The 19020-nt window shown below is 38.5% G+C and overlaps 1 protein-coding gene across 2 annotated transcripts in view; it reads left to right on the forward strand.

Annotated features, from left to right (window-relative positions):
* Nucleotides 1-19020, forward strand: part of smarca2 (SWI/SNF related, matrix associated, actin dependent regulator of chromatin, subfamily a, member 2) — a 54962-nt gene that overhangs the window by 18581 nt on the left and 17361 nt on the right. For both annotated transcript variants that reach the window (XM_053480666.1, XM_053480668.1), the window contains exons 9-26: nucleotides 992-1165; nucleotides 1255-1425; nucleotides 1952-2002; nucleotides 2115-2245; nucleotides 2511-2568; nucleotides 2805-2905; nucleotides 3207-3354; nucleotides 6727-6890; nucleotides 11603-11669; nucleotides 14155-14265; nucleotides 14354-14596; nucleotides 14888-15001; nucleotides 15113-15220; nucleotides 15299-15385; nucleotides 15518-15564; nucleotides 15761-15927; nucleotides 16152-16315; nucleotides 18550-18777. In XM_053480666.1, the coding sequence (XP_053336641.1) occupies nucleotides 992-1165; nucleotides 1255-1425; nucleotides 1952-2002; nucleotides 2115-2245; nucleotides 2511-2568; nucleotides 2805-2905; nucleotides 3207-3354; nucleotides 6727-6890; nucleotides 11603-11669; nucleotides 14155-14265; nucleotides 14354-14596; nucleotides 14888-15001; nucleotides 15113-15220; nucleotides 15299-15385; nucleotides 15518-15564; nucleotides 15761-15927; nucleotides 16152-16315; nucleotides 18550-18777 (2334 nt within the window). The remainder of the gene's footprint in view (nucleotides 1-991; nucleotides 1166-1254; nucleotides 1426-1951; nucleotides 2003-2114; nucleotides 2246-2510; nucleotides 2569-2804; nucleotides 2906-3206; nucleotides 3355-6726; nucleotides 6891-11602; nucleotides 11670-14154; nucleotides 14266-14353; nucleotides 14597-14887; nucleotides 15002-15112; nucleotides 15221-15298; nucleotides 15386-15517; nucleotides 15565-15760; nucleotides 15928-16151; nucleotides 16316-18549; nucleotides 18778-19020) is intronic.

Consider the following 19020-nt stretch of genomic DNA (forward strand, 5'->3'; position numbering starts at 1 on the left):
TTTTATTTGTCACATACACAGTCATACACAGTACGATATGCAGTGAAATGCTTACATGACTGCCAGTGACCTTAAAAAAAAAAAAGCTTATACATAAGAAAATAAATATAAATTAAAAAAATACGTTAATCCACAATTGATCCACTGCCCTACTATTTTTCCCCAGTTGAACCTCCATCACCCATACATTTATTGTGATATGATTATGACAGTTGTATCACAAAGACCAGTATATTAATTACAGTAATTATGTAATACGTGGAAATACATACTCAACACGTGCCTAGTGTACATAAGACAAAAAAAAAAGTCTAGTAACTTGATGTTGTTTAAAAAAACATACACTACCAGTCAAAAGTTTGGACACTCCTTCTAATTCAGTGGTATTTCCTGATCTTCTTTTCTTTCTTTGTACATTGTAAAACTATACTAAAGCCATCCAAAATATGCAATAATCTCCTTGATATAGAGATATGTCTGCTACCTATTTTCTGTAAAGCCTTCATAGCAGCGCTAATCTGAGGTGTTGTTTGTTAGTTGTTGATTTTTGAGGCTGGTAACTCTAAATGAATTTCTCCTCTGCTGCAAAGGTAAGTTTTGGCCTGGCTTTCCAGAGATGGTTTTTATGGTGCTTGATGTGATTTGCAAACGCACTTGACAATGCTGTAAGAACTATTCCAGAATAGCCGACTTTCATGTCTTAAAATACCAAGTAACTGTTGTTGTTGTTGTTACTTAATTACATAATTCCATATGTGTAATTTTATAGTTTTAAAATCTCCATTATTGTTTTACAAAAAACTAAATAAAAAACATTGAATTTGAAGGTTTGTCCAAACTTTTGACTGGTACTGTACATGTGTTCAAAAGGCTTCATATAGAATGTTTTAAATGAACAAAAATACTTCAGAAATGAAAACGTGCATATTCATGTATTCAGTAAATACTCATAATGGTAAATAGTCATGTTTGTACCTTTGTTTTTGTTCAGGAATACCTTAACAGCATCCTCCAACATGCGAAAGACTTCAAGGAGTATCACCGCTCGATCTCTGGAAAGATCCAGAAGTTGTCTAAGGCCGTGGCCACATGGCATACCAACACCGAGAGAGAGCAGAAGAAAGAAACAGAGAGAATTGAGAAAGAGAGGATGAGAAGGCTTATGGTTTGTTTGGAACATCTATTCAAAACAATATTTAAAAAAAAAACATCATACTGTACACCTTTGTCTTTAAATTTGTTTGTTTTATATAGGCAGAGGATGAAGAGGGCTACAGGAAGCTGATTGACCAAAAGAAGGACAAGCGTCTAGCCTACCTGCTTCAGCAGACTGATGAATATGTAGCCAACCTCACAACCCTGGTCTATGAACACAAAGCTGCACAGGCTGCTAAGGAAAAGAAGAAGAGGAAGAAGAAGAAGAAGGTGAAAAAAAAAAACCAAAAACAGATTTGTGTTTTTAAGTCATGTTTGTGTTTCTCAAATGTGTCAGCTTTGCATTGCAGTGTTTTTTGTTACAAGTAAAATAATTTAAGTTTGGTTAGTTACAAAGTTATAGTCTAGTTTTGCTCTGCACTTTCTTCTTCAGTTTACCTACCACACCTACAAAATTTCTAATTCTGCATATATATTTTCCAATCTGCCTAATATACATTGTTCTACTGCCAAATTATGTCTCTGCTGATGTCTTTTTAATGAAGCAGATGGCGAGGTTCTGATGTGTATATACTATAGTTACAGCATTTTTTTTTACTGCAAAAAATGACATCCTAGCAATCCTTGCAACTAACCAGTTGTAAAATTGTTGAGCTTATTTTCAGTTAAACGGTACTAAAATAATGATCGGGACCAAAGACACCAATTTAAAGGAAGATGCTGGGCTGGGTGTTTTTTTTATTTTTTTTTATTTCACTATTAAATGTATTTCTCTTTTGTCAATGAAACCCTTTAGAAGGAAGATGGAGATGCAGAGGGACTTGGAACAATCGGACCTGATGGGGAGGTGAGTGAAATCGACGCAGAGACAGGCTGCTAATCAATTACCATTGTACAGCAGCAGTTTGCAGTATTTAGAAGTCAGATATACCAATGTTGTCGTTTATTGACTCCCGTAGCCCATTGATGAGAGCAGTCAGATGAGTGAACTCCCAGTCAAGGTCATTCAGACGGAGACCGGGAAGGTGCTACAGGGCACAGATGCGCCTAAGTCTAGCCAACTGGAGGCGTGGCTGGAAATGAATCCTGGGTAAGATTTTGGATATGTTGGGGATATATATATATATATATATATATATTGTTTTCTATGCATTGTTTTATATTATTTTTTATGCATTTGACTTATATCTCCTCAAACATTTTGAACAGATCTTTGAAATTTGAACTGCAGATAGTAAAGACAATGGTTAATTTGTAAACAGAGACAGATTTTCGTGTGTGTGTATCTGAACAAAGAAGGTTCTGTGTACACAGGCCCAGGCACTTATCTGTTATGTATACCCTTCTCAACATAGCTATGAAGTGGCCCCGAGGTCAGACAGTGAAGAGAGCGGTTCGGAGTTTGAAGAGGAGGTCAGCATTCTCTCTTTTTCTTCCTCTCATTAAGTTCAAACATGCAAATGAGTCATCTAGACAGATGGCTCAAGCACGCTCTCACACACACACACACACCTTCGTGCCTATTTCTCAGCAAAATTACCCATTATCCTACTTTTCAGTCTTCTAAATCTGTTTTGCTCTTTTTTTCCCTTCATGATATTCATTGAGCCAGTCAGATACACTGAGATTTCATTTTCTTGACTCATTAGGATGAAGAGGAAGCAGTCTCCCGGGCAGAGTCAGAAGAAAAGAAGATTATCGATCCCAATAGTGACGAAGTGTCTGAGAGAGCAGCAAAGCACATTATTGAGTATGCAAAAAAAATTTTTATATCAAAGCTGCACAAAAATAATGAAAGTTTGCTTATAATTTTCCTTGTTTTGCTGCATCTTTTAACTCTTTTAAGGTTATTGAAAAAAATGTTGGCACAATTTGCAAATGTTTTGTTTGGCATGTTTTTGCAATTGAGCTCAGCCTTGCATGGTCTATGGAGAAAAAAAATTACAAAAATATTTCGGCTATTTGTTTGTTCCTTGTATGTTGAGATAAGTACTGCATATTCAGAGCTATACGCTGTAAGCCATAATTTTCATCAATTCCTATTCTTATAGGTCTGCTAAGCAAGATGTGGATGACGAATACAGTGTCCAGGCGGGTGAGACCAGTTCACAGTCTTACTATGGAGTAGCTCATGCCGTCATTGAGAGGGTGGAAAAGCAGTCGTCCTTACTGATTAATGGCACACTCAAGCAATACCAGGTAAAAAGCCTACAAAGCATGTTAGCTGCCAATAACTGGCCTGCGCTATTTCACTCAAAAAATGTTTGTGATTCAAAAATACACTGCATGGCCAAAAAGAAAAAAGTTGCATACAAAGATTTCATTTAGTCACCTTTAGCTTTGATTACTGCACACAAATGTGGTGGCCAGTTCTTGTGTAAAAATGATCCCTTATGCTCCCAAAACCACTCTTTTGCAATTTGAGTCCTGAATATATGCTTGTGCCATAAGTGATAAACTCCATTGATGTGATAACCTGATCATTCAGTACATTCATGTCATCAGCTGACTTTATTTTATTGACCACATAACGTTACTGAGTCTATACCTGATCAACTGAAGCAACCCCAGATCATAACACCGCCTCCCTATTCCAGAGCGATCGGTGCATCAGGACCAGGGTCAGTCTGAGCTCATAAGGCCACATGACCTTTTTCCATTACTCCAAAGTTCATTTTTTATGTCCCCAACATATTGAAGCCTTTTTTTCTGATTGGTCTCACTAACAAGTGGTTTCCTTTTGGAGACACTAGCTCAGTGGTTAAGGCATTGGACTACAGTTCAAATCCCATGGCAACCAAGTTGTCCCTGTTGGGCCCTTGAGCGAGGCCCTTAACTAACTGTTAGGATACATAAATAAGATAAATATGTAAGTGCGTCTGGCAAATGCCTAAATATTTAGTTCCAATCCTGTGAGTTCTCACATTGTGTGAATCTTTTGTGAAAATCTTCTTACTTTCAACATAGCTATAGTTTTTGCTTTTGTTATTTTTCCTTCCAGATTTTGATAATTTGCTGACGGGTTTTTAACACAGTTCCTGTAATTTAAAATAGTCTTAGTTGTTTGTTGTTTTCTTTGCTTGATGCAATGTAAAATATGCTCAAAACTTTACACAGAAAACTGAGTCTCTGATACAGTACTGTATGTCCATGATGTCGATAGACCCTTAAATTGTTTAGGTACATTTAACAAATCAAAGGCTTTAAATAGTTTTAAACTGGCTTGAATCTAAATATACCTGGCCTTCAGTTCTATCATGTGATCATTCCAAATGAATGCTTCAGTGGATTTGTAACATGTGGGTGGTTACCCTGGACAGCGTTCGTATTTAGAAGACAAATTACATTTTACACCATATGCAGCACTGCGTAAACGTCACTACGGTGTCGCATATGCTGTCCTTCTGAATGTGGGGTTTTTAAATACACTTACGACAGAAAGACAAGCTAGGCGGCCCACGCTGTGATCACGCTTGCAACACTTTTCATTTTACGCTGGGAGCAATCACATATGCATCGGTGTAGGCAGAGAGTGCACACTGTAATTATTTCCTGTGAAACGTTATTATGAACATACCATGTTGCCACTGTGTACGATTAAAGTTTGTTAAGCAGCGGCAGTTAGAGCAAAGAATTTTAACTATCATGAGGGCTCCTGCTCTAGAACGACAGGGTGAAAGGTATTCATTAGATTTCGGGTATAGGTGTATAATGGTGCATAATTTCATCTTTTTTTGATTGCACATAGCAAGTAACATATATTCATATATTCTTATATGATTTTTTGAAAATGCCTTTCTGATATTTATAAAAAGCTCTCTTTTTAGTCGCCGCATAACCATGTCATTTTGACGGTACAGCTGTATAGTGTATTTAGGACAGTTTTCCACCACACTCATTTTTAAACACCTGGCAAAGTGAGTCATTATGTTTTGCATACATATGTATATATCATCTTAATTTACATTTGGAACGGCATCCTGCAGACAGCTTGCATCTAAACCTTTAATCATCTGTGTCACAGGATGAACTCAGGTGCTAACACAAAGTAGGCTGTGCTAAAATGTGGGAATATCTTCCCTGGTTTTATTTTTCTTAATTGAGACACAGTAAGTAAATAAAAATGGAAAGGAAGCATCTTATAACCCAAAGCTATTTAGTAGGGAGCGTTATCCACAGGGAACCGCACAATACAATTTTATGACTATACATAGGTGCCAATGTGATCTGTAACGCATTTCTGTAAGTATCACGATTTTATAACTACTCCGATTTGGTATTAGATTATCAAAATTCTGTCAGTGTGGCAATACATGTATAGATTTTTTTTAAAGATCTCTTATATTCAACAGTTATATACTCTTGATGCTCTGGAAGCTGTGTCTGTTGGTATATCCAAGCTTCTATGGTGTTGTGCCAACAACATACTAAACTAAAATTACCTAAGCTGACTAAATGGACAACAACACAGGAACCAGGAGCAGAATTACAAAATCATTAATCTACCCCTGAAACACCATTTCCTGGTTCTGTCCTATACTTGATCACACCCCTGATAGCTCAGCCAAGGACTGGGATTTATCTGTAGATTTAGAGACAATCATTATTTTTTATTATTGTTTTTCCCGATTGTTTAAGTACAGTACCTTTCCAGTTGCTCAGGATGGCTGCAAATTTAAAGAAGGCTTAGCAAGACATTGTAGGATTAAATTCATTGGTTTTTAGTTACCAAATGCATAAGGTGTCCAGTTTAGTTTTAGATATAAGCTTGAAATCTTTCGATGAACTGCCAAAAACACAAAGATTGGTCTTATCAGTTTTTATAAAGACCAGGAAAGTAGGAGTCACTTAGCAAAAGGGATTTTGCCACCTTTTGCAATTGAGCTCTATTTAGATGATTTTTTTATAAACCAAATATGACCTTTACATGACTGTAACAAAATAATCGTGCAAAAGAAAATATTAATTTAGATTTAAGGTATGCTAGTAAAATACACATGGACAATTTAAAGAAATTAACTCTTTGAGTTACAGGTGGTTATTGACTTTCGGGTTGCTAAACTGTTCCTACGAAACGTCATAGCTTTGAATTGCCTGACATAAACGTTTTCAGATCTTTTACATTAGCCTAGGCTTAATCTGATATGAAGGCTCTTTTTATAAGAAATTGATAAATATCTCATGTAATCTATTGAATACTGTGCCGAAATTAAAAACAGAATGGTTGTATGAAGTAAAAATCTTTAAGGACTTGTAATATTAGTTTTTATTACAATTTTTAAAACATATTAGAATTAATAAAAGGAACAAACAAACAACAGGAAACAGACATGATTTCAGTACTGTATACTTTAGACTGTTTTGGATATATGAAGTATTTGTTAACTGGGTGACTTGCTGCCACCCCAAGCATCGAGAGAGTATCTCGCTGTATATTGGACTCTAATACAGAGATTAAAATGAAAGTATGTTGTTTTTACGGAATGGTCAAACTGTAGTAAACCAACTAACTATGTAGTTAAATTAGATGAGCTAACAGTGTCAAAACACTTGTTTGTTTTCCCTGTTTAGATCCAGGGGCTGGAGTGGATGGTGTCCCTGTACAACAATAACCTAAATGGCATTCTGGCAGACGAGATGGGGCTGGGCAAGACCATCCAAACCATTGCACTCATCACATACCTAATGGAGTACAAGAGACTTAATGGTCCCTATCTGATCATTGTGCCTTTGTCGTAAGTTACACCATAACAGAAAGATTATATGTGGATTATAAGATGAGATGTTAATTGATATAAGATGGCCAGAGGATTTTACTGACTTATTAAATATTAACTTGTTAAAGGGCAAAACAATTTTTTTTTATTTATAATAACTACGTCTAAAAGTATGTGGACATCCGAATGTCAAATTTGCAATAGTGTGGCCTTAAAGACGGTGTAAGTCACTTTTTTGTTATTATAATAACATCCACCGTTCTGGAAAGATTTTTTTACCAAACCCAGGAATGTGGCTTTGGGATCTGTGCTCATTCAGCCTCAAGAGAGTAAGTGAAGTTGTGTCTTACACTGGTAAGAAACTGAGAAACCTAAGAAAAACTGAGAAAAAAACTTATATGGAGTGTGTCTAGATTGTCTTATATGCTTTATCATTAACCCTCTGAGGTCCGCGCACGCATATATGCGTTTTAAGGCGTTTTCCCCTGATGACGCCAATAAGAACTTAAATTACACTTTCAGTTTTGATCGTACAGACAAGATCTATATATTAATAGAATCTGTAAAGTGTCTACGTTTTTTTGTATGCACACATGTTAAACATAAAACTTTGAGCATTAATAAAATAAAGAAAATAAACAGGGTGCGCTGTCTGTCGCTTTGGTCTGTGTGAACTGCAGGGAGAAACACATAATCTGTTTTTATGTAATCTGTATGAAAGTAAGGAGTGGTACAGAATCTCCTGTATCGGCTCATTACAGCTAATGTGATCCCGCCTCCCCGTGCGCGCGCGCTGTTCATATGGAAATGAACCTTTCATCAACAGCGCGCGCACGGGGAGGCTGGATCACATCAGCTGTAATTAAACAAAAAAAGCATAAAAACAGATTAATTATTTTCGAGTTGAATTGGTAAATGTAAAAGTAGACAATTCAAGCTTTCTATAGATATGTATTTTGTGTCTCTCTGTGGAGTATTTGCTGAGTTTCAGTTCATTTTAATGACGTGTTTCTCCCTGCAGTTCACGCAGACCAAAGAGACAGACAGCGCACCCTGTTTATTTTCTTTATTTTATTAATGCACAAAGTTTTATTTTTTAACATGTGTGCATACAAATAAAAGTAGACACTTTACAGATTCGATTAGTATATAGATCTTGCCTGTACGATTAAAACTGAAAGTGTAATTTAAGTTCTTATTGGCGTCATCAGGGTTTTTTTTTTGCACTTTTATATTTTAACATGTAATTTATGTGTAATTTGTAATAACAGCTATATTTTCTGTTATACTGACTGCAGTAATGCAGCTAAAAAGTCAACTTTAATTGTTTAGACCTAATAAACTGTTTAACTGAACTCACAAGTAAATCTTAAGTTTTCTTGTGTCAAATACATTCTCAAATAACCTAAACACTAAAAATATATACCTTATTTTGTCCTCAGACTCTTTCTTGTAACTCTCCTCTCTCAGTCACATACCTGTCTGATGGCTCATTATGCAGATCAGTATGCAGGCCTTTTTGTTCTCAGGTGTGAATCACTGCATTAGTAATGATAGTTCACGCCTTCTCGCATAGAGCCTTTACACTCAAAAAGTGACTTAAAAAATGTTAATCACTATATTGTTTTCTGTGAGCAAGTAAAAAAGATCATTTTCACATCATTTTGAAGCAAAAACACTAGTCCACCAGCCCAGTTCTCAAAAGTCTTGTGAACAAATGTTCTGTATGAGTTTCATGGCCTTATTTAAGCTACTTTTATTTTCACAAAACTTACTAACCACGCATAATATTTTTTTCCTAAAAAATGCAAACACATACATTTATTTTGGTCACGTATTATTGTAGAACAGTTTGTGCTGATTACAAGAAAAATACAGGTTGGTCAATAATATATTATAAGTAGCTGAAAAAAGCACAAATATCAGAGCATGTCCAAACATCTCAAGGGCCCCAAAATCACCCCGGACCTCAGAGGGTTAACATATTCATTTACTGGAATTAATGGTGGGAGCCTGTTTTATTGTAACAGTACCCCTGTATGAGGAGCGAGGTCTGTAAAGACATCGTGGAAGAATTTGAGTGGCCTGAGCCGCGAACTCAACCCCTGAACACCAGCATGGCATGATTACTTAGCATTTCTGCACCTTTTTTAGGTTGAAAGCCGAGGCTCCATCGTGTGAAAATTGAAGCCGAGCATTCACAGTAGATACCATGAGGCATGCAGCGGGTCTGCCTCTCACCTGCACATTTCATTGATGGATGCACACAGAATATTAACTGACTGATGTGCGACTAAAGTTGTGCAAATGACCTGGTCAGCAATATAAAATACTATATTGTAGTTGTCCAGCTGTATTGCTTTTCCATTGCTCGGAAACAATTTTAGAGTCCTTAGGTATGACTGACTAGAACAGTGTTGAGTTTATCACCAAATAACTCTTAAATATTTGGTATATTAATGTATACTGCAGGAGATATCAGGGCCTTTGAGACATTTTGGCTTCACGTTTGACACACATGTATGGTTATTTCCCCGAACTCACTAATCAAAAAATTCAATGGAACACCTTTCCTGAAGAGTGAGGGTTATTGTAGCCACAAAGGGGGGAACAACTCCTTATTAATGCTTGTGGTTTGGCACTGGATATTCAAAAAGTGTATTGTGGTGTAGACCACACACGTAGACTCTCTTATAGGCTCCCCCCCACACACACACATATACTCTTTTATACACACACATATACTCTTTTACTCTCATATACAATTTAAAACAAAGGTGTTCAATTACAATGGTTTTATCAGCAACCGCTTGTGAAAAGTAGGAAATCTCTAAAATATTTACATGAATCTCAGAAGCATTTTCCTTTTTTTCCAATTAATGACTTTGTCCTGACGCAGACTCCTGTTTAAGTTTTTGTTAAATTAATGATTAATGCTAGATCAAACTCATTTACATGTCTTTTGAATAAATGCATTACTGGAGGAGATGAGGCTCTTGATGTTTTGGACAAATGAGTTAACATGAATTTGCTCAAATTTGAGTTAACATAAATTTGTTTAAACTTGGTTTCCTGTTTCATGTAACAAACATTTTACAAAATACAGTGTAGTACATTTTGATATTTTGACGTACATATGGCCATACTAAAAAGTTTTGCCATAGTTAAAAATTTGCAATTAAATTCATGAGCACAATCTTCTCCCACACAGTGAGGATATCACACAGTGAAAGCCAGGAAATCTTTTAAAATGACAGAAGTCAGTGGCTTGACTACAATATTCTGGACTGTAATTGGTATGCCTTTGGTTAATTAAGTGTCCTACGATCATGATGCTTACAGTACCTTGCAACCCCAGTGCCCTTGCATCAGAACAATGTTCTTAATGTGATTTTTATGCTGGAATATGACTTTAAATTTACCACTTAAAGCCCTGTTGGCTAAAGCCTTATTGTTTCAGAGTAAAAACTATGAGTTTATTAGGCACAACTATCTATTCAATGATTATTTCGCATATTCTCAATTGCTAGTTTACAAGGATGTAAAAGGCAAGCTGTGAGCAGAAACTCAAAAATAAACTCTGCATAATGGATGACAAAAGATAGAGATTCAAGCAGAGCTGTTATATTCAGCTTTTTAAAGTCAGAAAAACAGATGTTCCCAGCATGAGATTTTCTGCATGACTAAATCTACATGCAGAAATATCCACCTCTTCGTAATCACAGACTGGCGTTATCATTTCTGAACAATTTATTACGTTGCAAGTCTGAATCACTATTATCCAAAAAGAAGTCTTAAAGAAAAGAGTGGTTAAACAGTGCCTGCTACATACCTTTTGTACAAATTATAATTTTTTTATACATAGCAATGGACCAGTTAGTGTCTGTTAAACATTAACACACACACTATATAGACACATATACGTACTATACACACGCAAAGTATTTGCTCGTCTGCCTTCACATGCATATGAACTTAAGTAACATACAGTTTTTAATAAATAGGGTTTAATATGATGTTGGCCCCGCCCCCTTTGCAGCTATAACAGCTTCAACTGTTCTGGAAAGGCTTTCCACAAGGTTTAGGAGTGTGTTTATGGGGATTTTTGACCATTTTTCCAAAAGCATGTTTGTCAGGTCAGACACTGATGTTAGACGTATCTAATTCATTCCAAAGGTGTTCTATCGTGTTGATTAGGTTGTCCCACACCAAACTTGCTCATTCATGTCTTTATAAACCTTGCTTTGTTTATTGGTGCGCGGTCATGTTGGAACAGGTAGGAGGCCATCCTGCCTGTTCCAAAGACTGCCCAAAATGTTTTGGTTCCTTTTGCTAGATATAAGGGGTCAACTCCTAAAAAACAACCTCACACCACTTCCAAAATGAATGCTCACCAGTGCACAAATCAAAGTCCAAAGTGAAAGTTCATATGCATGTGAATGCAGACGAGTAAATATTTTTGCCAATGTACCCTACATACCCTACAATATGATAATTTTTTTTGATCATATTGGTAATAATTAGTTTTTTTTAACAATAAAATACCTCACATAATATTTTGTTTGTTTAAGCCAACCTCCAGTTGGTCAGATAATTTTCAAATTCAAATTTTATTTGTTACATACACAGTCATACACAGTACGATATGCAGTGAAATACTTAGTTGCAATGTTGAAATGCTTAGAAATGCAATAATTGTTCAGTTATTTTTCTTTGTTTTCTTTTTGCAGAACTCTGTCCAACTGGGTTTATGAACTCGACAAGTGGGCACCCTCCATTGTGAAAATCGCTTATAAGGTCTGCATTTTTATGAATACAAGATAACTGACGGGGCATAACAAAAAACTGTTTCTTTTCCCAATGTTTGTTTGATATGTAACTATGGGAAACGCCTTATAACCATTGCTGTGTCAAGGATGGTCCCTTTAGTCGCAAAAGGATTTTGATTGGAGCCGAGGAAGATCACATCTTGTTCTTGACTAACTGCCTGTGGATTTATTATCCCAGGCAGGGATCCCCATACCATTGCCAAGCCCAGGGCCAAGATGTTATAAAGTCACATTTACTCATTTACTTTCATTGTTCGAATAGAAATGCTTTCCTGATGCAGTAAAGGCAAAAAGGGGAGGATGAAGAGGGACTTGCCATTTTTGGATGGCATTTTTATAAATGCACCAGCATTCCAGGCTGACAGTGGTAAGGCTCCTTCCACTTCAAGAGGGAAGGCCGCCTGTTTACACTTTTTTTTAATCTATGAATTAGTGCTGCACGATTAATGATATCGCAATCGCAAACAGGTAGAGCAGGTTTGGGCTACTTCCCAAAGACCCTCATCAGCCAGACCCGAGGAAAGGAAAGACACCATCTGATCCAGGAAGAAGTTAGAGCGGGTGTGGAGGAAGAGCGAGTGAGTAGGGCAATGGGACTACGCCAACAGGGAGCGTGGACGAGGTGGGAGTGTGTACTGCAGCGAAGGATTACCTGGGCAAACATCTTGCAGCCAGACTTCCAGCGGGTCCGCTTCCTGGTGCAGTCCGTCTATGATGCCCTACCAAGCCCAGCGAACCTCCATGTGTGGGGGAAAAGTGAGACACCCACCTGCCCTATGTGCTCCGGCAGAGGTTCTTTGGAACACCTCCTCAGTGGCTGCATGAAGGCTCTGGCGGACGGCCGCTATCGGTGGCGCCATGACCAGGTGCTCAAGGCAGTCGCTGAGAGTCTAGCCTCAGCCATCAGCTCCAGCAAAAAACAACATGCTCAGAAGAAGGTAATCTCCTTTGTTAAAGCTGGGGAAAAACCCAGGGCACACCAACAGATGACAACAGGCCTGCTCCACACCGCATCTGACTGGCAGCTGCAGGTGGATCTGGGGAAACAGCTGAAGTTCCCCCAGCACATTGCAATAACAACCCTCCGGCCAGATATGATCATGACCTCTCAGTCTTCAAAACAGCTGATCATATTGGAGTTGACAGTGCCCTGGGAGGAAAACATTGAGGAGGCCAACGAGAGGAAGAGGGCTAAGTACCAGGAACTGGTGGAGGAGTGCAAGGAGGGAGGCTGGAGGACCTTCTACGAGCCCATAGAGGTAGGCTGCAGGGGATTTGCAGGAAGATCACTGTGCAAGGTTCTGAGCCGCCTGGGCATCATAGGAGCAGCAAAGAAGAGGGCCATTAAGTCCACAAGTGAAGCCGCTGAGAAGGCCACACGGTGGCTTTGAATAAAAAGGGCAGATCCGTGGGCTGCTACTGGGACGCAAGTTGGGGCCTGATCACCCCTGGCTGGGTCGACTGGGTGAGGGTGTATGATGTTGCGAGACCCGAAACACTCGATGACCTCAGGAAAACATCACTGATGATGCGTCCAGGAGATGTTTCAAAAATAGTAAACAAATGCGTTCGCGGACGTAACAAGACATTCATTCTTAGAGCTGCATGGCCATTTCTTATGTCAGAAATAAAAAATAACCAGTCAGACTCGTGTAGCGCGCGTGCTGGTGGTCACGTGACTTTCCGCAGCGCAGTGTAGAGACGGAAGAAAATGGATACAGAAGAGACCGACGCTGAACTTGTGCCCAGAAAAAAATGCAACCTCTGTTATTTGGCGATATTTTGGTTTCAGGATATCGGATAGGTGGCAACACGACAAATTTATATCAGCACCTGAAGCAACACAGAAAAGTATGATAAATGCATGGCGGTAAAAGCCAAGAGTAGTAAAAAGACCAAACAAAGCACAACCCGGTGTGAGCAAAACAAAACAACACATTATTATAGATGTGTTTGTAAGTCTCAGTAAGTGACGTAGCGACGTTGAACTTGAAATAACTGCAGTGAAATTTTTTTAACTCCTACGGACCTTTGGTCCAGCAGGACGACTGAGACATATATTAGCCTAACCGCGCACAATGAGTTTGAACTGAAAAGCCGTTGCCTGCAAACATCGTATTTCCCTGACGATCACACCGGAGAGAACACACTGTAGCCGCGGGTTTGAGAGAGGCACTGGCTGCATGGGACCTCTGTAAGGATGGTTTGGTCGCAGTCGCAACAAACAACGGCACGCACATCGCCAAAGCGGGGAGGTTAATCACTGGACTAGGTTCCAGTGCTTCGGGCATAGACTTTATCTATCCATCAATCCATCCATCCATCAATTCATCCATCCATCCATCCATCCATCCATTTGTCTCTCTCTCCATCTGTCTATCTATCTATTTATCTATCTATAATATTTAATATATAGTATCTATCTATTTATTTATTTTTTTATTCTGCAAAAGGGCATGCCAGGAATGCGGAGATCACTGGTGCCTCAACTTCGTAGCGGGAAGTTCAATGTTCTCATCACCACCTATGAGTACATCATTAAGGACAAACAGATTCTTGCTAAGGTAAGAGAATACTGGATAATTTTTGCAAAAGTATGTTATTCTGGTAGATTGTTTCTATTATCTTTTGTGTTTTTTATTTATTACTAAGATCCGCTGGAAGTACATGATTGTGGACGAAGGTCATCGTATGAAAAACCACCACTGCAAGCTTACACAGGTGTTGAACACACATTACGTCGCCCCACGCAGACTTTTGCTGACAGGAACCCCTCTGCAGAACAAATTGCCTGAGCTTTGGGCTCTACTCAACTTTCTCTTGCCCACAATCTTTAAAAGTTGCAGCACCTTTGAGCAATGGTTTAACGCTCCATTCGCCATGACAGGGGAAAGGGTGAGAGAACCTTCTGCCACTTCAGGGTTCCTACTTTTTGTTGTTTACTCTATCAGTATGCATTTCCATAAATAATTATGTCAGTTGCTTTATCCTTGGGGTGCGACTCGTAAGCCAGACAAACTTTTTAATAAGTAACCTGATAGTACGTGAATGTGTGATTAATACATTAATGGCCTGAAGGCTTGATTACCCTGATCTAATCCTGGTCTACCTTTGCATCGATAATGTGTTTACTTAGTTTTTTAACTTTTATTCATTATTTAATTAATTGATTTTTTTTCCCCCTAGGTTGATCTGAATGAAGAAGAGACCATCCTGATCATCCGCCGTCTTCACAAAGTCTTGCGCCCCTTCTTGCTCCGTAGACTAAAGAAGGAAGTGGAGTCTCAGCTGCCTGAAAAGGTGATGATAGCTAGATAGTCACTTGGTTAATTTGATTCAAAGGATTCATGTCAGGATCTATGTTTATTTCTCAGTTTATTTTATTGATCAAAATGTTTCCTTGCTTTGCAGGTGGAGTATGTAATCAAATGTGACATGTCAGCCATTCAGAAAGTACTCTATAGGCATATGCAAGGCAAGGGCATCTTGCTCACAGATGGCTCAGAGAAAGACAAGAAGGTAAGTGAAATAATAATAAAGAAAAAAGATCCTTTACAGTTGAGATCCTTATTCTTTTTTTACCTTAATTTTCTACAGGGTAAAGGAGGGGCAAAGACTCTGATGAACACCATCATGCAGCTGAAGAAGATCTGCAACCACCCTTATATGTTCCAGCACATCGAGGTAAGTGCCAGCTGACAAACAATAGAGAAGCTGCTTTAATCTACTGCTGGAATGTAAAGTGCATCCAAATGTCTCGCTCTTGGTCGGCCTAGCTGAATGTAGACACTTCATTTCTTTCGTCTCCTCTTTCAGGAATCTTTCGCCGAGCACTTAGGCTACCCAAATGGCATCATCAATGGGTGAGCAGTTTTTGAATTAAACCAAATCTTCCGTAGCCTTGATAACAAGCCAAAGGGATTAGTTATAGCCTAATTTATATGTGTACTACAAAAGCTGTCACTGCTTCCCACTCTGCCAAACTGGAAGTGTTGTTCCATGGATAAAAATTTATGAGATGTTCTCCTTTTTTTTTTCTTCTTTTTTCCTCTCTCATAGTCCTGATCTGTACCGCGCTTCTGGAAAATTTGAGCTGCTGGACCGCATCCTGCCTAAGCTGCAGGCCACCCATCACAGAGTGTTGCTCTTCTGTCAGATGACTTCCCTAATGACCATCATGGAGGATTACTTCGCCTACCGCAACTTCCTCTACCTACGTCTAGATGGTGAGCAACACATCATTTGGTTTTTACCGAATAAGCCGGTTGGAACTTATAGAACATTTGCAGTGAACAACAGTTAATCATCAGAGTAATTTAGACAGTTGTTTCTATTTTAATTCATCAGTAGGTGTTTACTCATTCCAATAAGGAAAGTGTTAGTCACCGTGCATTAAGCATGGTTGCGTTCCAGTGCAGTTTTAATCTAAGAAACATTGTTTTTTTTGCAGGAACAACTAAGGCTGAAGATCGTGCTGCACTGCTGAAAAAGTTCAATGATGAGGGCTCACAGTATTTCATCTTCCTACTGAGTACCAGAGCAGGGGGTCTGGGCCTTAATCTGCAGGCTGCTGACACTGTTGTTATCTTTGACAGTGATTGGAACCCCCACCAGGTCAGACTAGAGGTTTAAGACTCATTAAAACCTTGAGTTTTTGTATATTTTATTATCATAAAAATGGTTTCAGGCAAAGATTTGGGAAAACGTTACATCATCTGTTCAAGCTGAGTTCAATTATATAACAGTTCAGTCTACTTGTCTGTGATTTATATTTCAATTCTAGCAACTGTCCCACTGAAACCTTTTCTAGTCACACCAGGACATTTGATTGTGCAGATTAACAGAACACAGTTATGAGAGTAAAAACTACCTTTAGTTCTCTGTATAATCCCCTACTACAGTATATTAATGCACTAACAGCGGTTCACTAGTGCTTGGATATCATCAAGATAGAAAGTTTCTCAGTACACCGGAGACTCAATCAGACCTCCTGCTTCATGTCTGATTTGCTGGCCTTTCAAGAAATTCTTTAATGCATACAAAAATGGCTTGGCACAAGGACTGTGCAATAACTCCTAGCTAAGTTTTTGTATCATGCAAGTGGTGTTGGTTAATGACTGTATGTGCAGATGGGTCTCCTCCATGGTTGCCAACTCTCGTGAGAGAAATAAGCAACCACAGCTTCATAAACAAGCCCGAAACAAGCCCATAATATAATACTATGTAGTATGTTAACATTGGCCGGAAGGCTGGTGGAGGAAAACGTTTCCCGACTCACTCCTCCAAAACACCCTAAAGTGGCTCAATAATATTTAGATCTGGTGACTGTGCAGGCCCTGGGAGATGTTCAACTTTACTTTCATGTTCATCAAACCAGTCATCAGTTTTGCTGTGTGTGTTGGTGCATTATCATCCTGACACACGGCACCACCTTTAGGATACAATGTTTAAACCATTGGGTTCACATGGTCCTCCAGAATGGTTCACTAGTCCATTGCAGTGACGCGATCATCTAGCACAAGTATTGGGCCTTGGGAATGCCATGGTATTGCAGCCCAAACCATTACGGATCCACCCCCATGCTTCACTTTGGGCATGCAACAGTCTGGGTGGGACGTCTCCACACCGTAACTTTTCCGAATGTGGGAAGGACAGTGACAAACAGTTTTGGTGGAAACGAGTTGAGTTGCACATTTAATTTTGCAGTGAGTTGGGCAGCAGTGGTTTTATGTTTTTTGGATACAAACAGGGTTAGCACCCGGACATCCCTTTCAGACAGCTTCCCCTTGCGTCCACAGTTACTCCTGTTGGATGTGATTCACCCTTCTTGGTGGTATGCTGACATTACCCTGGATGTATTTATTCAATTTGTTTACAAAAAAAATGGCAGGCACTTCTATCACAAACAAGCAGACTGCGAGATGGGAAAGGACAGGACCAAAAAATACCTTTTTCCTTTTCCCAATCTTTGTTATATTTTTCCATACTTGAATGTCTTTTGGCATCATTCTGGAGTAATATGAAGAGACTGAGCTTAACATGGTCAATAACAAGAGTTTTTCTCTGTCTGTGTGTGTGGAAGGGTGTTACAGTGCTGATTAGTGCAAGACTGTGTAGACAGCGTCAAACAATGTATTTTGGGGGAAAATAGACCATAAATGTGAAAAACAAGCCCAAAAAACACCAACTGTGACTGGTAATATTTTCAAGCGACTTCAAAGAAAAAGAAGCCCAAAGTCTCACAGTTGGCGACAAGTTAATCATCTGTTTTCAAGAATTAGGCATTCAGGGTTGAAACATTTGTTTTAAACTCTTTTGTAAATATCAATCAGCATGCATTCATGAGAAATTTCATTACAAGACCCTGTTTGATTTGAATGCCCCTTGAACTACAGTGTTAACAAAACCATCAGCTGACAGCAATATTAGTTTTACCTTTTATCATAGAATTGCTGAAGATAAATAGTTCTCTTTGGCAGTCAACAATGAATATACTGTACCTTATTAAAATTTCATATTTAAAATATTCGTTATTTACAATAATCACTTATTTACTTCACATGCTTTGGGGTTCTTCTGATGGAAAGGTGCATGTGAGAAACAGTTAAAGATAATGTGACAGTGGTTAAAATCAGTATTGTATTAGACCATTTAAAGCACCCACATGTAAAAATATTCTGAACAGACTGTAATGGATATAAATGTTAATATATAACTTAAATAAAGTTTAAAATGTACTGTTGTATCATTTTGAATCTAACCAAACATATGGGTAAAATTTTATGTCACTGGTTAGATATAAATTCGATAGTTGCACTCACTCTGTGAAACAATCTTGCCATCTTCAGGATTTGCAAGCTCAGGACCGTGCTCACAGAATCGGACAGCAGAATGAGGTGCGCGTGCTGCGTCTCTGCACCGTCAACAGCGTAGAAGAGAAGATCCTCGCCGCCGCCAAATATAAGCTCAATGTCGATCAGAAGGTCATACAGGCTGGCATGTTCGACCAGAAGTCCTCTAGTCACGAGCGCAGGGCTTTTCTACAAGCCATTCTGGAACACGAAGAGCAGAATGAGGTAAGCTCAAAGGACACCAACCAAGAACAGGAAACTTATTTTTGTTTCACATTTCACATCGTAGAATCCTATCATGTATGTTCTAGATTCAAGATTTAAACGGCTGAATGAATTAAAATGACTGCTTACTCTGCTTTAAGAAGATTTTTCCACACACTCTACATGCATGTGTGTTGCTAACCTGAAGATAAGAGGGTCAAGTATTTTGTTTATTAGCAGCAAATTAGCCTAATAATATGGATT

This window comes from Clarias gariepinus, chromosome 21 (assembly GCF_024256425.1).
Source record: "Clarias gariepinus isolate MV-2021 ecotype Netherlands chromosome 21, CGAR_prim_01v2, whole genome shotgun sequence".
NCBI lineage: Eukaryota > Metazoa > Chordata > Actinopteri > Siluriformes > Clariidae > Clarias > Clarias gariepinus.